Source organism: Mercenaria mercenaria, chromosome 2, assembly GCF_021730395.1.
Source record: "Mercenaria mercenaria strain notata chromosome 2, MADL_Memer_1, whole genome shotgun sequence".
NCBI classification, from domain to species: Eukaryota; Metazoa; Mollusca; class Bivalvia; order Venerida; family Veneridae; genus Mercenaria; species Mercenaria mercenaria.
In genome coordinates this window covers 52,448,111-52,470,464 of record NC_069362.1, presented here as the reverse complement: position 1 = coordinate 52,470,464, position 22,354 = coordinate 52,448,111, and the positions used below count along the sequence as shown (strand labels likewise).

The 22,354-nt window shown below is 37.7% G+C and overlaps 1 protein-coding gene across 1 annotated transcript in view; it reads right to left on the bottom strand.

Moving 5' to 3' along the window:
- Window positions 1-10,988, bottom strand: part of LOC123563971 (isovaleryl-CoA dehydrogenase, mitochondrial-like) — a 133,284-nt gene extending 122,296 nt beyond the window's left edge. The window contains 1 exon segment of the mRNA XM_053536639.1: window positions 10,817-10,988. Within this exon segment, the coding sequence (XP_053392614.1) occupies window positions 10,817-10,963 (147 nt within the window). The 5' untranslated portion in view covers window positions 10,964-10,988.
- Window positions 10,989-22,354: the final 11,366 nt, after the last annotated feature.

Below are 22,354 nucleotides of genomic sequence, written 5' to 3'. Positions count from 1 at the left end.
GAACATTCTGACCAACTTTCACAAAGATCCCATGAAAAATGTGACCTCTAGAGTGGTCACAAGCAAAAGTTTACGCACGGACGGACGCACGGACGGACGACGGACGCTGCGCGATCACAAAAGCTCACACTGTCACTTTGTGACATGTGAGCTAAAAAGACATTAGAAACATAACTCCTCTTTAAAATGTATTTGTCACATCACAAAACAAGAGGACCATGATGGTCCTGAATCGCTCACCTGTCTCCACACGAGCCAATTTTCATGAAGATCCATTGAAAAATATGGTTTCTAGAGAGGTCACAAGGTTTTTCTATTATTTGACCTAATGACCTAGTTTTTGAAGGCACATGACCCAGTTCTGAATTTGACCTAGATATTATCAAGGTGAACATTCTAACCAATTTTCATGAAGATCTCATGAAGAGTATGGCCTCTAGAGAGGTCACAAGGTTTTTCTATTTTTATACCTACTGACCTAGTTTTGACCACACATGACCCAGTTTCAAATTTTATCTAGATATAATCAAGGTGAACATTCAGACAAATTTTCATGAAGATCCATTGAAAAATATGGCCTCTTAGAGTGGTCAAAATGTTTTTCTATTTTTAGACCTACTGACCTAGTTTTTGACCGCAGTTGACCCAGTTTCGAACTTGACCTAGATATCATCAAGATGAATATTCAGACCAACTTTCATACAGATCCCATGAAAAATATGGCCTCTAGAGAGGTCACAAGGTTTTTGCATTATTTGACCTACTGACCTAGTTTTTTAAGGCACTTGACCCAGTTTCAAATTTGATCTAGATATCATCAAGGTGTACATTCTGACCAATTTTCATGAAGATCCATTGAAAAGTATGACCTCTAGAGAGGTCACAAGGTTTTTCTATTTTTAGACCTACTGACCTAGTTTTTGACCGCACATGACCCTGTTTCGAACTTGATCTAGATATCACCAAGATGAACATTCAGACCAACTTTCATATAGATCCCATGAAAAATATGGCCTTTAGAGAGGTCACAACGTTTTTCTATTATTTGACCTACTGACCTAGTTTTTGAAGGCACGTGACCCACTTTCAAACTTGACCTAGATATCATCAAGATGAACATTCAGACCAACTTTCATACAGATCCCATAAAAAATATGGCCTCTAGAGAGGTCACAAGGTTTTTCTATTATTTGACCTACTGACCTAGTTTTTGAGGCACGTGACCCACTTTTGAACTTGACCTAGATATCATCAAGGTGAACATTCTGACCAATTTTCATGAAGATCTCATGAAATATATGGCCTCTAGAGAGGTCACAAGGTTTTTCTATTTTTAGACCTACTGACCTAGTTTATGACCGCACGTGACCCAGTTTCGAACTTGACCTAGATATCATTAAGATGAACATTCAAACCAACTTTCATACAGATTCCATGAAAAATATGGCCTCTAGTGAGGTCACAAGGTTTTTCTATTATTTGACCTACTGACCTAGTTTTTAGAGGACACGTGACCCAGTTTTGAACTTGACCTAGATATCATCAAGGTAAACACTCTGACCAATTTTCATGAAGATCCTTGAAAAGTATGGCCTCTAGAGAGGTCACAAGGTTTTTCTATTTTTAGACCTACTGACCTAGTTTTCAACCGCACGTGACCCAGTTTCGAACCTGACCTAGATATCATCAAGATGAACATTCTGACAAACTTTCATAAAGATCCCATGAAAAATGTGACCTCTAGAGTGGTCACAAGCAAAAGTTTACGGACGGACGGACGGACGACAGATGCCACACGATCACAAAAGCTCACCTTGTTACTTTGTGACAGGTGAGCTAAAAAGTCATACCCTCACTCTAAACCGGGTAATTATATTATTAAAAAAATCTGTCAAAAACGGTTCAGCATCAGTCTTCATTCACAGCCTTGGCACATAGGTGGATATATCTAGGATACAGTATGGGTCCATGAGCCATATACACTTAAATCTATTTAGTACAGTGATAATGTATTCCGAGAAAATAAAGTGCCAAAAAAGTGATTTTGATTTTTTCCCCCCTGAAACAATGAGCCATTAGAAAGGCGATCATGAGCATTTTGACATGTAGATCTACTGCTTCCAGGTCCATATTTTTTGTTTCAAAAATATTTCTTTATCAATGACTGACCATCTTTTAGGCAAGTGAGTAATCTTTCAGAAAAAAATCTTACTTCAAAGCCCAGATGCAAACCATTTACGCACAGCAAGCGAGCAACAGCATATGAAACATTTTTTGAAATGCATCGTGCCAGTAAAAACAAGATCACTGCCTTGCGGGTGCTGAAGCTCATCTAATTTTTTTTTGTATAATAGAAAAATTGTCCTACCCATGATTTTCTAAGTCCAAAAGGGCCATAATTCTTGCAAAAAGCAGGATAGAGTTATGTTTCTTGATGTACAGAGTCAGCTTATGATGGTGAACAACTGTTGCAAGCTTTAAAGCAATAGCTTTGATAGTTTAGGAGAAAAGCTGACCTAAACATAAAACTTAACCAAGAAATCTGATTTTCTAAGTCCAAAAGGGGCCATAACTCTTGCAAAAAGCAAGACAGAGTTACGTTTCTTGCTGTACATGGTCAGCTTATGATGGTGAACAAGTGTTGCAAGTTTCAAAGCAATAGCTTTGATAGTTTAGGAAAAAAACTGACCTAAACATATAACTTAACCAGGCAACGCCGACACCGATCAAGTGATGACAATAACTCATCATTTTTTTCCTCCAAAAATCAGATGAGCTAATAACGCTACAAGTGGTCAGAACAGGCTGAATGGAAACTTACAAGACTAAAATTAATGAATCAATTCTACTTAGTTACTTACAGGTTTGCTATTTAAATTTGCTTTCAATACAAAGCAAAGATAGCGGAAATGTACCGAAAAAGTATGCATTGGATCGGATAAATAAAGAAAGCGGGAAAACCCACCGGTGCCCGCTTATAAATTTGCTAAACTATTTCTTATATGCTAAACTATTTGTCTGTGCTCGTCACGTGGTGAGACTGATTAACAAGAGGACCATGATGGTCCTGAATCGCTCACCTCTTCCCACATGACCCAGTTTTGAGTATGAAGTCGTTTTTTCTATTATTTGACATAGTGACCTAGTTTTTGAGCTCATGTGACCCAGTTTTGAACTTGACCTAGATATTATCAAGATAAAAATTCTGACCAATTTTCAAGAAGATCCATTGAAAAATATGGTCTCTTGAGAGGTCACAAGGTTTTTCTATTATTTGACCTATTGACCTAGTTTTCGAAGGTACGTGACCCTGTTTTGAATTTTACCTAGATATCATCAAGGTGAACATTCTCACTAATTTTCATGAAGATCTCATGAAAAATATGGCCTCTAGAGAGGTCACAAGGTTTTTCTATTTTTATACCTACTGGCCTAGTTTTTGACCGCACGTGACCCAGTTTCGAAATTGACCTAGATATCATCAAGGTGAACATTCAGATCAATTTTCATGAAAATCCATTGAAAAATATGGCCTCTAGAGAGGTCAAATGATTTTTCTGATTTTAGACCTACTGACCTAGTTTTTGACCGCAGTTGACCCAGTTTCAAACTTGACCTAGATATCATCAAGATGAACATTCATACCAACTTTCATACAGATCCCATGAAAAATATGGCCTCTGGAGAGGTCACAAGGTTTTTTTTATTATTTGACCTACTGACCTAGTTTTTTAAGGCACTTGACCCAGTTTCAAATTTGACCTAGATATCATCAAGGTGAACATTCTGACCAATTTTTATGGAGATCCATTCAGAAGTATGGCCTCTAGAGAGGTCACAAGGTTTTTCTATTTTTAGACCTACTGACCTAGTTTTTGACCGCACATGACCCTGTTTCGAACTTGACCTAGATATCATCAAGATGAACATTCAGACCAACTTTCATACAGATCCCATGAAAAATATGGCCTTTAGAGAGGTCACAAGGTTTTTCTATTATTTGACCTACTGACCTAGTTTTTGATGGCACGTGACCCACTTTCAAAAATGACCTAGATATCATAAAGATGAACATTCAGACCAATTTTCATACAGATCCCATGAAAAATATGGCCTCTAGAGAGGTCACAAGGTTTTTCTATTATTTGACCTACTGACCTAGTTTTTGAGGGCACGTGACCCACTTTCAAACCTGACCTTGATATCATCAAGGTAAACATTCTGACCAATTTTCATGAAGATCTCATGAAATATATGGCCTCTAGAGAGGTCACAAGGTTTTTCTATTTTTAGACCTACTGACCTAGTTTTTGACTGCACGTGACCCAGTTTCGAACTAGACCTAGATATCATCAAGATGAACATTCAGATCAACTTTCATACAGATCCCATGAAAAATGTGGCCTTTAGAGAGGTCACAAGGTTTTTCTATTATTTGACCTACTGACCTAGTTTTTGAAGGCACGTGACCCAGTTTCGAATCTGACCTAGATATCATCAAGATGAACAATCTGACCAATTTTCATGAAGATCTTGTGAAATATATGGCCTCTAGAGAGGTCACAAGGTTTTTCTATTTTTAGTCCTACTGACCTAGTTTTTGATGGCATGTGACCCAGTTTCAAACTTGACCTAGATATCATCAAGGTGAACATTCTTACCAATTTTCATGAAGATCTTGTGAAATATATGGCCTCTAGAGAGGTCACAACGTTTTTCTATTTTTAGACCTACTGACCTAGTTTTTGACGGCACGTGACCCAGTTTCGAACTTGACCTAGATATCATCAAGATGAACATTCTGACCAACTTTCATAAAGATCCCATGAAAAATGTGACCTCTAGAGTGGTCACAAGCAAAAAGTTTACGGACGGACGCACGACGGACGACGGACACCGCGCGATCACAAAAGCTCACCTTGTCACTTTGTGACAGGTGAGCTAAAAAATACTGATGCGCTAAGATCCTGCACAATTCACGGACTTTGGAAACCAACAACCACATGACGTCAGCATACAAAAATTACATAGTTTAACTGTTGGAATACACATACATGTAATGTAAGAGGTTTGTTTATGTTTTCATTCAGCAATTAATTTCGGGTTATTATTTCATATTTTGAAGTTCATTTTTTTGTTCAGTTTTAGAAAAGTAGCCAGCGGTACATCCGTCAGTAGCCGGTGAAATCACCGGCTGCAGGGGCTTGTGGAGAGCTCTGCTTATATAGGGACAGGCCTTTTTTTATGCTGATTTTAGGGCCGAAATTCGGCCCCATTCCCCAATCTAAAAAGTATACTTTTTTCCCCACCTTGGCCAAAAATTCCCCATGCAAAAAAAAATAAATTAGTTTTGATTTTCAGTCCTGATTTTAACAACTTTTCAGCAAATATATTCCTCCAAACAATGATTTCGCGACGTAAATTTCCCCTCCAAAAGGGACCTGGTACCCTTCCCCAAATTTACAAAAAAAGGGCTGAGGGAAAAGCTTTGAAAATCTTCTTGTCCAAAACCACAGGGCCTATGGCTTTGATACTTTGTGTATGACATCATCTAGTGGTCCTCTACTAAGATATTCAAATTATTCCCCTAGGGTCAAATATGGCCCCACCCTGGGAGTCTTTGAACTTTGAAAATCTTCTTGTCCAAAACCACAAAGCCTATGGCTTTGATATTTGTAATGTAGCATCATCTAGTGGTTCTCTACTAAGTCTGTTCAAATTATCCCCCAGGGTCAAATATGGCCACACCTCGGGGGTCACATGGTTTATATAGACTTACACCTAGGGAAAAACTTTTAAAATCTTGTCCATAACCTACAACCTTCAAATTTAGACCACATGTATAGTTTTGAGTGGCTAGATGAACCTTGAAATGAGATGACCTTGATTTTGACCTAGTGACCTACTTTCACATTTCTCAAGCTACAGCCACATGCACAGGTTTGTGTACCGAAATGAAATTTGACCTTGATTTTGACCTAGTAACCTACTTTCACATTTCTCAAGCTACAGCCACATGCATAGGTTTGTGTACCGAAATGAAATTTGACCTCGATTTTGACCTAGTGACATACTGTCACATTTCTCAAGCTACAGCCTTCAAATTTGGACCACATGCATAGTTTTATGTACCGAAATGAACTCTGCCCTTGAGATTGACCTAGTGACCTACTTTCACATTTCTAAAGCTACAGGCTTCAAATTTGAACCACATGCATAGTTTTGTGTTCCATAATAAAATTTGACATTGATTTTGACCTACTGACCTACTATCACATGCCTTCAAATTTGTACCACATGCATAGTTTGATTTTGACCTAGTGACCTACTTTCACATTTCTCAAGCTACAGCCACATGCACAGGTTTGTGTACCGAAATGAAATTTGACCTTGATTTTGACCTAGTAACCTACTTTCACATTTCTCAAGCTACAGCCACATGCATAGGTTTGTGTACCGAAATGAAATTTGACCTCGATTTTGACCTAGTGACATACTGTCACATTTATCAAGCTACAGCCTTCAAATTTGGACCACATGCATAGTTTTATGTACCAAAATGAACTCTGACCTTGAGATTGACCTAGTGACCTACTTTCACATTTCTAAAGCTACAGGCTTCAAATTTGAACCACATGCATAGTTTTGTGTTCCATAATAAAATTTGACATTGATTTTGACCTACTTTCACATGCCTTCAAATTTGTACCACATGCATAGTTTTTTGTACACCACATGCATAGTTTTTTTGTACTGAAATGAACTTTGACCTTAAGATTGACCTAGTGACCTACTTTCACATTCATTTCTCAAGCTACAGGCTTCAAATTTAGACCACATGCATAGTTTTGTGTTCTGAATTGAAATTTGACCTTGATTTTTACCTAGAACCTACTTTCACATTTCTTAGGACTTTGAGCTTGTCCTGAAATTTGGAACATTCAAAAATGGTTTAACGGTGGGCGCCAAGATCACTCTGTGATCTGTTGTTATTATTTCCTGTCTTTGTTCAAGTCTATTAAAGGCCTAGATTCACTACTATATAAGTGTCCCCCACCCCCCAAATCCAATATACAACTCCCGTCTTATCTGCTGCTGATCAGCGATTATGTAACAGTAACTGATTAGAGGGCAATTAGCACAGCAGTGAGCCCAACTAGACCATGAAGATGTGTGCAGTGGAGTTGAAAGAAATAAATTTTTCTTCAGTGAATGTGGAATGATAAAAACAGATAATAATAATAATTATTCTTTTGATATTATATAGATGATAATAACTATTACTTTAATGTTATAATAATGATAATAATAATAATAATAATCATAGTCAATCATAACTATTATTATTATTATTATTATATTACATATAGGATGATAAAAGATACAGTAATAATATTGAAAATAATAATAATAAAAACACAAGTATAGTGAAAACTTCATGAGTTCTTTGTGCTGACTAACAATATTTTTTCGAATTGGAAATTGATTTTCTTGTATTCATTTCTTGTATTCATGTAATCAACATTATTTGAATATAAAATTATTGTGTTCCATCTATACTCAGTTTTCATTTTCAGTATGTTGCCAAACTTGTATTCATTTCTTGTATTCATGTAATCAACATTATTTGAATATAAAGTTATTGTGTTCCATCTATACTCAGTTTTCATTTTCAGTATGTTGCCAAAAGTGACTTGATTCATGCTTTGCTTTGTAACTTTGAAATGCACATTCTGTTTTCAATTTTAGACAAATGTTATTTACAGTATAAATAAAAACTTGCATATTTCTTTAAGTAAGTTTCTCATTATTTCATTATTGTGAAAATAAGTTTCTGATTATTTTATAATTGTGTTTGATCAACAAATATTTTTCTTTACATAGAAATGCCTTTAAAAGTTATCAATTATTCATTAATTTAAAATAAATTACATTGTTTCCCCTTCTCACAAACTGATACACTTGTAAGATAGTTATTTATTTTGTTGGGTTTAACGTCGCACCGACACAATTTTAGGTCATATGGCGACTTTCCAGCTTTTTAATGGTGGAGGAAGACCCCAGGTGCCCCTCCGTGCATACTTTCATCACGAGCGGGCACCTGGGTAGAACCACCGACCTTCCGTAAGCCAGCTGGATGGCTTCCTCAGGTGAATAATTCTACGCCACAAATGAGGTTTCGAACCCACATCGATGAGGGGCAAATGGTTTGAAGTCAACGACTCTAACCACTCGGCCACGGAGGCCCCTTTGTAAGATAGACTGACTCCAATAAACAATGACCCTTGTTTATTGGAACCATACTGTGGTGGTGACATTAGCTCCCAACTGTGCTGGTGAAGACAGAAATCCCTTAGCCCACTGCCAAAATCTAGGCCTTTAAAGTAAAAAACAAATTCACTGAAAATATCCGACTATAATCGCCTTCGCACTTCTCGGTATCTCAAGTAGGCAGAGCTTGAATAATACCATCATGTATTCGAGTCAAGTGTCAAGTTACAGGCCGATAGTGGATTAATGGACGAGTGTGGAATTTTGCTTTGATGTTAGAGCGAAATGGGGAGCTACAAACAAGGGCATCGGAAGGTGTTTGATACTGGGGCTGGGAGCGGGGTAGGTATGGGAGGGGGTATCCCCCTCCTGTAAGGGGGGTATGGGGGATTTCCCCCCGAACATTTAAAAAAAAACAGGATCGTAAATGGCGAGATCTGGTGCATTTTAGGGGTACTGAATCGCATCTCACGTCTCCAGTATTTTCTTACTATTTACATGACTATAAGCAAAATGAAGTTCAATAAACTCTTATCAGAATTAAGAATGTGTAACGCAATACAAAGAATGCATGTATGTTTTTTTTCTGTATTTAATGTACTGAACAATAATTTTTCGAGTAAAAACAATTTATGTAATTAATTTCTTACATCTTAGCGGTGTGATAAATCTTAACATTTACCTCTTTCATTAAATAAAAACATGATAATTATTTTTCTGAATTTTATAAGTTGATATCTTAGATCTTTGCGGCAGGTATAGCTTAAACGTACCATTAACTAAAGACATGCCAATTAAAAACATGCTGATTTGTTCATGCGTAATTAAGTCCAATCACGGACACATGCGTATGACTCCAATTAACAACCCCCCAATCGTGTCACCGTCACCACGGTAACACATTACTCTGGACAGCCTGTATTGTTTAACGCGAAGCAAAATTTAGCATACTATACAAAATATTGGGTCCGCGGATCTGCGACTCCAACTTATGAATTAACAAAAAATCGTTTTTGGGCAAATTATTGGAGCCGCGACCGCGTCCCATGCGGCCCCACTTCCGACGCCCCCGACAAAGCGGCTATTTCGCTCAAGTCGCCCCTAAATAAAGCCCTGCCAGAGACTTGTATACCAGTTCCCTGACTTTTTTATTTCTCGTTGTTACATTCCTTTTAATGAAACTAAGAGATCTGTTTGCGTTAGAAGTTACTGGTATCGGACATGTATCCGAACAGTACCAGTATCGAATTCTCGCAATTTCTCCTTTCATGTAGCCTTTCATAAAGGGAGTACTATATGTTTTGGAACGCTGTTTCACAAGCAAGCATCGAGCGAAATTTCATTCATCAATGGCAAGTGTTTACAGAGAAATTCTACCTTCTTTATTAAGCAATCAACTTTCTGTTTTGTTTACATCTGAGGGATTCCACATGACACGCATGCGCGGAATACAAACCCATGTTTGTCCAATTCCAGGGAGGTAAATCCTGAGCTTATTAATTGGATAAAGTATTAAGGAAATTATATTCCTTACGCATCACATGGGTATTTAGTAACAAGGTAAGAGCGCTCGCTTCAGGTGTGAGAGGTCCTGGGTTCCTGGATCCCAGTCAACGCTTAAATTTTTTTTTTTTAAATATATATTAACACAGCTTAAGGACTTAAAGTCGATATAAAACTCGTATATACCGAGAGTACAATGTATACAGTAATCAAATAAATTACTGTCTACAAGCTAGACAAATACACAATGTGAATAGTGCTTGTCTGAAGTGTTGCATAATATGATTATACAGGTGCTGTGCGGTACCGTACGTAACGGAACGGAAGATAGCCACACCCTGTACGATTTATGGCATACAGACACTAAATAGAAAAATGGCGCGAAAAAAAATGGTAGTCGCATAATGGCGGACACAAATAGTCCTCAGTTTTTTTGCTCTGTAGAGCTATTTTCCTTATTTTCTTTGCAATTTTTTGCATTTTTTATCTGATTTTGCATGCAGTTTGTGTGTTTGACCTGATTTTTAGTTAGCACTGACAATATTCTTCAAGAAAATGTAAGATACAGAAATTTAAAATGGGTCCTGATGTGGGCTGCGGTCATTGGAAATGGGTCAATTTCATATACAATAAAGAACAACAACTATTTAGTGTGTTATAACCTTATGGGAAAAAAGTAGTAAAGGTTAATTACATATTTAAAATCAAAATTATAAAAGATTTTCAATCATAATAATTTTAAAGCTGCTTACAAAACCATTTGTCGGAAACTGGTACTGTAAATAAACCAATTAACGTTAATTAGGCTGCCCTTTCGGAGCCCGTTTTTGGACGCATGCACAGGTAAGGCCAATATTGTTTACATCCTTGCAAAGAGTAAAGACTAGGGTTTAACGATTTGTAGATTATTTTTGTAAACAATTTGTATTTAAAAATAAATATAATGAAAACCCTCAATTTTAATCGGAAACTGGTCTGTATGCATAATCAGTATAATTTTTGACCTCTTACGAAACAAGTTCTTCAGCTGATTAATAGTTACCTGTTTCTGTTCATCTGTCAGTCCATACATATTGTCATCGATAGGAAAATATGAGGATGCCCTTGTCTGATTCTGTATACATGGTTTTATCTTTAAAATACGTTTTCTAAATAAATTGAAACAAGAAATCTTGCGGAGTGCTGCCATTTTATTTGTTGCTTACATCATAGAAAACAATATTTATAAAAATATCATATATTAGAAGCAACTTGTATTAATGTTTTTATGATCAAGTCATTTTGATTTATCATAGATCTATATATCTTAACGTCTGAACAAAAAGCGAAAACAAAGCTGAGAGATACTAACGTGCAAGCGGCCCAACGTAATCCCGCCAAAAGTCAATGCGGTATCAAGTATTTTTTATTCGTCCCCGATTTCACCGAGTTGCCGGTGGCAGTATTTATTACGTGCGAGCAGGGCGCTTTTTGCGGTAGTTTTCACCAGGATAATGTTTTCCTTCGCAGTTTGTTCATTAATAAAGTTATCAGGCCCGGTTCCAGGGCCCAGCCCAGGCCCCAGCCCAGGCCCCCCTCCCCCAGTTGGCCGAGAAGTGAACTGTACTCATCAAAGATGCACCCTATTATTTTGGCAAAGGAATAATTTTTTCTCAAAATTTAGACCCAGAAATGTACCAGAGACCACCATTTCATACCTGTATTTCAAAAGTTTCCAGGGGGAGAGCCCCATGACCTCCCAATCAGGAGGGGAGTATCGTACCCCTCCAATACCTCAAAATTTAGACCTAAAATGCACCAGAGGCCGCAATTTTATGCCTGTATTTCAAAAAATTATAGGGGGAGTCCACCTGACCCCTGAACCCCTACCTAACATTGGAAATTTAAAGGCACCCCCTCCAATACCTTGATCCTCGGTGGTGATGTCTTCGTTCAAGACTGGTGCCCCCCCCCCTCCCCCAGTCAAAAATTTCTGGATCTGGCCCTGGCTATGTTATTGGGAACTGGCCGAGGATGACAATGAACAAGCTTCTATGGCAAACCACTGCACCCAGGACCTTCAAACTTCACATGAAGTTAGTACTTATTGAGTATACCACCCCTACTGACTTTGGGGTCACCAGGTCAAAGGTCAAGGTCACAGGGGCCAACGTTAAATTTTTGCATAAAGGCCTTTTACTTGCGAACCACTGCACCAAGGACCTTCAAACGCTGATAGTACTTATTGAGTATACCACCCCTTCTGACATTGGGGTCACCAGGTCAAAGGTCAAGGTCACAGGGGCCAATGTTAACTTTTTGCATGAAGGCACTTTACTCGCGAACCACTGCACCAAGGACCTTCAAACTTCACTGATAGGTTTTTCCCCTACATAGTTTGTAAACATTTTCATAGTGTCTACAAAATCACCTGGTGGTATTGGTTCCAATGTGTCCTGGGCTATGATTGGTTTAGGAGGCACTTCAAAGTTTATACTTGAATTTTGTGTAGAACAGTCACCGAGAACTTGCTGCCCACTTACAACTTGACCAGTATTTCGGGGACCAGCCATGAAACGCAAAATTTTCCGATGGAACAGTTTGTAACCAACTTTCCAAAATTTTTAAGTTTTTTTCGTGCATATTTCTCATCCGGGATGAAGAGGATTTCGAAAGCATTCAATTTCTACAACATCAAGGAACAATTTACAAATAACATATGTTTTCCATTAGGAACTGTTTACAAGCGACTAGTGATAACCATTTTTATATAATTCTGACCATGTTCCTGTAATGTTTCTATTACCTATGATGTATTGTCATTAATATCAGTTGAATTTACTTCAGGTGGGTCTGTTTCTTATAAAAAAATAAAAAAAAAACAGGTACAGGATTCTAATTTGAATGTTGAAGTGTTTCCTAATTCATTGTTTTCATTTAAAACGTTTAGTGAAAGATTAAAGATAAAAAAGATTTTTCAGTGTTGTTTTCTTCAAGAAGAGATATGTGTAACTGATTGTTTTCATCTATCATTTTTTTTATATGTGACACAGGTTTAATACATTCAAATATTTTTGTTCTATATCCTGTTTCCCTGTACGACAGTCAAGCTCAGGTTATTTGTACTTAAACGTGTCAAACTTATGACTATTACAGAGGTGCTGAATTAACTGGCTATAAAGGTCAGCTGTTGCATTGCAGTAGTAGCACAGGTACATATTCATTGTGATCCAGAAAGAAATATCACAAATGATCTAATAAAGTAAGTGGAACGTTTCTAAACGGGAAGGCATCAAACTACCGTACCACTGTAAACATAAATTTAAAAATGTAGGAAGACGTGTTGATGACATATTACATTGTTAGGCGGTTGTATGATAAATATATGCTTTGATTTACATCTGTTTGTTAATAAAAATTAGTGTAAATTGCTGTTGTCTGATTACAAACGTTATTGTCTAAGACTTATGAGCTTGATATCACTATTTAGACCATTAATTAAAGTAAAATAAAACAAGAAACGCGGCAATGCCACAAAACCAGGTTTTCAACACTTCTCATAAGAATAAACAAGAGCGCCGCCAAGTGGGGCAATATACGCCCGAAGGCTTACATCATAGGATGGGAGCAAAATTTTAAGAACTTGACTGTTGAAGCCCCAAAGGACTGGAACAACAAAAGGAAAACTTCAAAAAACAAATCTTAAGTCCACAAAAAAAAAGTTCAAAGTCTACAAAAAAATCCTTATCAGGTACAGGTATGTAAAAATACACCTTAAAATTGGAGGTACCATCCATGTTGTACCACAGAAAAGTGGTCTCGGTTTTTCCCTACGGCCAATAATAAAAAAGTTTCAAAATAAGCTATTTATAGTAACATAAAAGGGAAGTAATTAAAAAAAATTTTTTGTAAGAACAAAAAAAAGAGATCTGCCAAATAAAAACAAGAGCACTGCAATGCAGAGCAATATACACAAAGCAAAGTCATATATGACCTTTGACCCTTAAGTGTGACCTTGACCTTGAAGCGAGTCATCCGGAACATGCGCTCTGCACATCGTTGCAATGTGGTGAACATTTCTGCCAAGTTTCTTTGAAATCCTTCCAGCAGTTCAAGAGTTATAGAGCGGACACGAAACAAACTGATATGACCTTTGACTCCTAAGTGTGACCTTGACCTTGAAACGAGACATCCGGAACATGCGCTCTGCACGTTGTCTGGGTGTGGTGAACATTTGTGTCAAGTTTCCTTGAAATCCTTCAAGGGGTTCAAGAGTTACAGAGCAGACACGAAATTGCTAACGGACAGACGGACGCCAGCGTCATAACATAATACGTCCCTTCGGGCGTATAAAAAGTATACTGAATCACAGTGCACCACTTTAAAGCAAAACCCTAACCCTAACCCTATTTTTAGTAACAATGACCTTGACCTTGATCCCAGAAACCCCAAAATCAATCCCAAGCTACAACTTTATATAAGTTTTCTATACACCAAGTTTCATCATGATAGCTCATTCCTAAGTTAAGTTATTGACCGGAAACCCTTTTTCTATTTTAAGTAACAGTGACCTTGACCTTGACCCCAGAAACCCCAAAATCAATCCCAGCCTTTGTCTTGATATAAGCTACATACATACCAAGTTTTATTCAAATATCTTTACCGAAACAAAAGTTATTGACCGGAAACACCAGTTTGACGCCGCCTGCCCGCCCGCCCGACCAACGACATACCCCACTCTAATAACTCCGGTTTTCGTTGAAAACCTGGTTAAAAAGGCACAGGACTGCTCTTGCCCGCAACACAAATAATTTTGAGCTGTGCAATGCTGCCACGCCTTTTTTCGTCCCTGTCATGTTTGAAAGTCTCTAACTGGTTGAGTATTGCGTTTTGTCGCTTAAAAATTGGACAATATTCAGGGCAAACATTATTTTAAAGGTTGACATTAATACAATAGACCTAAGTTGAAAAGTGAATTAAATATTACGCGATAAACTTTCGTTTTCACATTTTTTCAACAAAATCACACTTTTAACTCGTCATAACTTACTAAATATTGGTTACTTTTAAACGGGAAGCACATGGCATGTTCTTCATTCATGATACTTTTTACAGAAATAAATATCTATAACATCTTTTGCACCAACCGATTCTTTGATGGAGAATACTTACCCCAATGCAGATACCGGTAAAAATATCAGTGAACTGTTTTGTCCGCCACGAACTGTTTTGCTCACGGTAATGCAATATTATTATGTTATACTCGGATGCAACTGATACAAAACAGTACAATTCTCGAGTTCCCGACATTATCTAACGTCCCACCGATACAATTATAGGTCACATGGCGGCTTTCCAGCTTTTATGGTGGAGGAAGACCCCATGTGCCCCTCCGTCCACTATTTGATCACGGGTGGGGATCACGGGTGGGCCTGACCTCCCGTTAGCCATCTGGATGAAGAAGTCAATGCTCTGAGTGAGGCACGAACCCACCTCGGCGGGGGAGGTGATTTGAAGTCAGCGACCTTAACCACTTGGCCACGGAGGCCCCATCAGTGAAAGAAGTCCTTGTACAGGCAAATCTATTATTAGCCTTTCGTACTAAATCATGTTCTTTTGAAATTAGAACTTTAATATACATTGTCAAATAAAATAAGCATGCAATTTATTCCATTTTGTGTTTTCACATTTTTCTCTGCATAACTATAATACTGTTAAAATGGTTTTAATTTTTTTAGTTGTTACTAGAACATGCTATTATTATTGTTATAACTAAAACACAAGTATACTTACGTATACACCGGTATATAGTCTAAGTCAAATTATTTGCCCGGGATATAATTCAATAGACACGATAAAATGATAATTAATGTAGGGAAGATATGCTGTTAATAGAATTTTGCATTTTAGCTATCGCAATCAGATTTCAAAGGCCGTGACGGCTGGAGTTCCTCAGGGGTCAGTGTTAGTGACAACAGCCCTTAACAACGTAAGAAATCATGAGGATTATGATATTTTAAGAAGACGTGCCGAAATATTTTCTAGATTCTATTTCACTATGGAATGAAAAACCTATTGAAACAAGACAATCAATACCCTACCCGCTTTTAAAAAATCATTAGGCCTATTAACCACACGGTTTAAAGCACCAGAAGTACCGGAGTTATATTCCTCTGGCAAAAGAATGTATTCAATTTATCATTTGATCTTTTTACAAATTACTTAACCACTCATTTTAGTTGTAGTTGTGGATCATACGGAAGGTTGAGAGCACTTAAATAATCTTTTTCAGTGTTCTAATTTTACAAATCAAAGAATGCTAGTAAATATGTTTCAGTCAACCAAGGACTACCACCCTTTAAATATAGAGACTTTACTTTTTGGGAACTCCGCTTTATCAGCCAACGGTAATATTATTTTTTTTAGAAGTGTTCAAAAATTTATCAAGGATACAAAGCGTTTTGAGCATTGAAATACTAAAGTGCATATCCCTTACAGAAGAAAAAGGCCTGCTGCGTACTTATGCTGTGTACATACAGCGTATATGATGCGTACATGACATGTACTGAAATCAAGGGCTTTAAATAGTACGCAGGATATACACCACACATACACCGATAGTACGTTTGTAGTACACTTTTGACATGCAAATGAGCTCTGCCGCGTACTACTTGCTGCGTACATGCTGTGGACTACATAGTACACAGGATGTACGCTGGAGGAATTTAGTATGCGGGAAATAGTACGCAGCATGTACGCGGCACATACACTTTTCACATGCAAATGAGCCTGCGGTGTACTACCCCTGCGGCGTACATGCTGTGTACTCCTGGCCCGAGTCCTGCGGCGTACATGCTGTGTACTCCTGCTGCATACATGCTTTTTCTTGTGGCGAAACTGCTGTGATAATGTAATTTCCTTATCCCACCAACTTTCGTATGCAAATGCTGATCATTTGGACAGAAAAAAAACAGAAAAAAGATAAGTGACATGCATCAATAAGTATTTACCCTTACCAAAATAATGTAGATTGATGTTATCAAATAAATTAGTATGCTTTTCTTCATCCACTTTTCATGAAATAAATCAATTTTTGTAGCATGTAATTTGGTAAACATTTGAAGAAAATGGCGTAACTGCATCAAGGGGAAACAACTTTAATGCAACTAAATATAAGTGTTATGATTTATTATAGACGATGTGTGCGTAGTATGTATTTATTTTGATTAAAATCCATCTGAGAACAATCTAGGACTGGAATTATTAAGCATTTATACACTTTTACGTCCGTAAAAAGTAGCGTACCAAAAAATTTTGGATTGATTTTTTCCAATGGGGCGAGCGCAATTAGCCAAAAACGTTCTGAAAATATACGAGCGGCAAATCCGATGAACAACTTTTTAATTTGGTGAGGCCTTAATGAGTTAACATAATGAGCATTAAAGCCTTTATAAAACATGATAGAATGGTGTTTTGCTTAAGAGTATTCAAATAACAGTGAGAGCTATTAATTCTTCTCATTCGGGCGCTGTTGAGGCATTATCTTGGTAATTATTTCATGTATTACAAAATGTAATGCAATGAAGTTCAAATAAGGCTTTTCAATTATCCAAGTTAGAAAGCTCCAGGATTAATTCAAAATGAAAAAGAATATATTTTTACACTGCATGCAAGGTGCAGCTCAGAAATCACTAAGATGTAAGCTTCACAAATGAACATTGCAAATAGTTTGGCAAATTTTCATTGTTCAGAATACCGGTAATCTGAACTATTCTATGCTATTAAGATAAAAGTTACTCGGAAATCCAGTTCTTGCTTCCAAAAAAAAAAAAATGTACAAATCCTTCCTGCATGAAGTGTACTTCAGACTTTTACCTAAAAAAATTCAAAGTATAAACACCAAAAGAAAATGAACAAGTCCCTCCCGCGTATATGAAGTTTACTTCAGACTTTAACTTATAAAAAAAAAACTAAGTATAAATGCCAAAAGAAATTGTACAAGTCTTTCCCGCGTATATGAAGTGTACTGCACAAATTTCAAAGTATCTGCGGTGTACATGCAGTGTACTATTTTCTTGTACAAGTCCCTCCTGCGTACATGCAGTGTACTCCTTAAATTTTCAGAGTCTTTGCTGCGTACTTGAAGTGTACTAGTGACCTCCTGCGTACATGCTGTATACTCGTGGAAATAGTATGCGGCATGTACGCGGCATGCGGTGTATGTAAAATGTACTCCTCTGGCGTACTACTGTGTTCGCGGCATATACACAGCAAATACGCAGCATGTACGCCACAGAGGCTTGCTTCTGTAAGGGCATTGTGTGTCCAAAATTTTTCTAGACATCACAAAGAACAGAAATACAAAGCAACAATTAAAATATATGTGCTATATGAAATATAAGATATATGTTGTACTCTATCTCACTAGATTTCGAATTCTTTTCTTCCTTCTGCTTTTCTCTTCAATAATAAAACATTTTGCATAGCCACATCCCATGTAAGTGAAAATTGTTAAGGGAGGGTATGTAATAATGTTCAGACTCGGAACTTGTTACCGAATCCTTTTCAGACTCGGAACTTGTTACCGAATCCTTTTGCATCATATCGTCGTTAACTCTGTAATTGAGATATAATTATCATGTTAATTTGTATGCAATGAAATATGTTTAAACCAAACTGAAGACCATATTTAGCCTAATAACTAAAGAAGTGCAAGAAGAAATGAGGTAATGCCGATATTCGTAGATTAGACATGCGGGTCAAACGTAATTCGCAGAACATATACACATGGGTGAATACGGCTAACATATTTACCCGTGTACGTATTCAAGTGATGATAGTAGCTGGTGTAAGAGTAACATTAATGCCACGGCTTTAATCATTTATTTTACACCAATCACATTCTGGACATGTTGTAAACGCAAATGAATTCCCAGAGCAGATATCAACAGGAAGTCGTTTTAAATTAATATGTTGTTGTCTTATAATGTAATTGTCTTAATGTCTTATGCTCTTAAAGGCCCACAACTTGAAATAAAAGCTTGGAACTTGAAAATTTGGTTACCCAACAAAGCTAGAGATAAAAACACCAAACATCAGTGTGAAATAACTTTTTTTTTCACATTTGGCCTGCGGTGTGTCTGTGGAGCCTATAGACGGTCCGTATTCTCCTTTCCATGCAGCCTCCTTGCTGAGACAAGTGGCTGCAGTGCGATTATAATACGGAATCGAGGGCCCTGCAGCCTCTGCGATTTTGTTTAGCGAAAAGTTATACAAATTTGAAACAAGAGGGCCATCAAGGCCCTGTATCGCTCACCTGACCTATCTGACCTAAAGATCATCAAGATTAACATTCTGACCAAGTTTCATTAAGATATGGTCATAAATGTGGCCTCTACAGTGTAAACTAGCTTTTTTTTTATTTGACGTGGTGACCTAGTTTTTGATCCTACATGACCCGTATTCAAACAGGACCTTAAGATCATCAAGATTACCATTCTGACCAAGTTTCTTGAAGATACAGTCATAAATGTGGCCTCTACAGTGTTAACAAGCTTTTCCTTTGATTTGACCTGGTGACCTAGTTTTTTAAGATGACCCAATATCAAACTCATTCAAGATTTTATTGAGAGTAACATTCTGACCAAGTTTAATTAAGATTGGGCAAAAATTGTGACCTCTAGTGTTAACAAGCTTTTCCTTTGATTTGACCTGGTGACCTAGTTTTTGACCCCAGATGACCTAATATCGAAATCATCCAAGATTTTACTGAGTGTAACATTCTGACCAAGTTTCATTAAGATTGGGCCAAAAATGTTACCTCCAGAGTGTTAACAAGCTTTTCCTTTGATTTGACCTGGTGACCTAGTTTTTGACCCCGGATGACCCAATATCAAACTCGTCCAAGACTTTATTGAGGGCAACATGCTGACCAAGTTTGATGAAGATTGGGCCCAAATTGTGACCTCTAGAGTGTTAACAAGCCTTTCCTTTGATTTGACCTGGTGACCTAGTTTTTGACCCCAGGTGACCCAATGTCGAACTCTTCCAAGATTTGATTGAGGGTAACATTCTGACAAAGTTTCATTATGACTGGGCTAAATATGTGACATCTAGAATGTTAACAAGCTTTGACCTAGTTTTTGACCACAGATGACCCAATATCGAACTCATCCAAGTTATTATTGAGGGGAACATTCTGACCAAGTTTCATTAAGATTGGGCCAAAATTGTGACCTCTAGAGTGTTAACAGTCAAATTGTTGACGACGCCGACGCCGACGGACACAGGGCGATCATAAAAGCTCACTTTGAGCACTTTGTGCTCAGGTGAGCTAAAAAAGCAACGTAAGCCCCTAGACATGTTGCATTGCACAATCCCCGCACGGGCATCGTTAGGAGGCCACATGCTGATTGTGCAGCCAATGCACAGTATTCCGTGGACATGGTGCCCAAAAGAAATCGTACCATGGGACCTTCGCATGGCCCTCGCACAGCTGCTGCAATGTTGCCGATCGCTGCCCGTGCCGTACCCGTGAAATCGCACAAATATTGAGCAATTATTGTGCGGCAACCCTACAGCGGCAGCACCATTGCCGTACGGCAGCCTTTATACAAAACATTTTTTAGATGGATATATATATATATATATATAAATATATTGATTGTGTTGTCTTGGCACGCGCGCCATTGAGATAAAATGAAATTATCAACGCAGCATGGAGAAACATAGAACGTGACAAAACAAAACATTGTATTTCAGGCTGACGAAGTGCAACACCATCAACAAAATTTTCGTTTTGGTGCACTGGCGATCATGTCAAGACGAAATAAAATGTTTCGATATGTCATATTGGCGAGCACGCGACTTGTAGTCATTATGACAAGCGCATCTGCACGAGACAATAAAACATTTTTATTTCGTCTTGACAGGCGCACCAATGTGCCAACGCGTTAATAACCTTAAAGGAAGATGATGATAAACAAGAGAGCCAAGATGGCGCTAGGTCGCTCACCAGAGTAACACACCATAACGGTGTAAACATGTTTCACTTAGTGACCCAGCCTTTGACACCACATGACCCAGTTTCAAACTCATCCGAGTTTTCAAGAAGATAAACATTCTGAAGATTGGAGCAAACATGTGGCCTCTAGAGTGTAAACAAGATTGTTCTTTGATTTGGCCTAGAGACGTAGTTTTTAATCCAACTGGACCAAATTTTTAACTCGTCCGAGATTTCATAGAGACAAATATTCTGACCCAAGTTTCATTAAGATTGGACCAACAAAGTGGCCTGAGTGTAAACAAGCGTTTTCTTTGATTTGACCTAGTGACCTAGTTTTTGACCCCACATGACCCAGAATAGAACCAGTCCATGATTTCATGAAAACAAACATTCTGACAAAGTCTCATGCAGTCTGACTGGAACAAAAAATGGCCTCTAGAGTGTAAGCAAGCTTTTCATTTCATTTTACATAGTGACCTAATTTTTTACCCTACATGACCCATAATTCGAAATCATACAAGACTTCATGATAAAGTTGGCATTCTGACAAAGTTTTATGAAGATTGAATCAAAAATGTAGCCCTTCTTTGATTTGACCTGGTGACCTAGTTTTTGATCCCACATGGCCCAGATAAAAACTCATCTGAGATTTAATGGAGACAAACATTCTGACCAAGTTTCATGCATATCTGTTGAAAAAAAAACAACTCCTATTGCATACACCAGGTTTATGTTTGATTTGACCAGGTGACCTAGTTTTTGACCTCAGATGACCCATACTGAATTTGACCTAGTGTGTGTGTGTTCGGGTTTAACGTCTTTTTCAACAATTTTTCAATTTGACCTAGATTTAAAAAAGATCATTCTGATTAAACTTATGATCCATTGAAAAATGCAGCCCCTATTGCACACACAGTTTTCTTTTACTTGACCTAGTTTTAGACCTCAGATGATCCATATTCAAACTTGACCTTGATTTCATCAAGACAAACACTCTGACCCATTCTCATGAGTTTCAAACTTAAAATGTGGTCTCTAGAGTATGGAATGATATTTAGGTAAATATTACACAATGCCTGTTGACTGTTACAATTTACTCACTGACACTCCCATTGTGCTTACTGGTATAGTAATCATGCATGCTGCACCTTTAACACGCTTGTTGACAATGATACCACGCTTGCTGACAATGATACCATGCGTGCTGGAAGTTACAACTTCTTTGCTGCTTAGACCCTGATGTCTATATCATAATTTCATTTGGCAAAATGACAGTGCCGTGTACCGTATTGGAATATTTTAACATGCTATGGTTATACTGGTTAATCTGTAATGCATCCAAGAACAAAATTCACGAAGTGATCAACCAGTAAGGAAAATGTAATCAGGCACTAGACAAAATAGGAGTAAGCATAATGTCATTTCAAAAGTATATGTCACATTTTGATAACAGGGGGCGCAATGTTCAAGTGGTCGTGTTTTTTAATCCCCCGCCACAAGTGGTGGGGGTTATAGGAATGGTCTCCGTCCGTCCTTCCGTCCGTCCTTCTGTCCGTCCGTCCGTCTGTCCGTAACACTTTCGTGTCCGCTCCATAT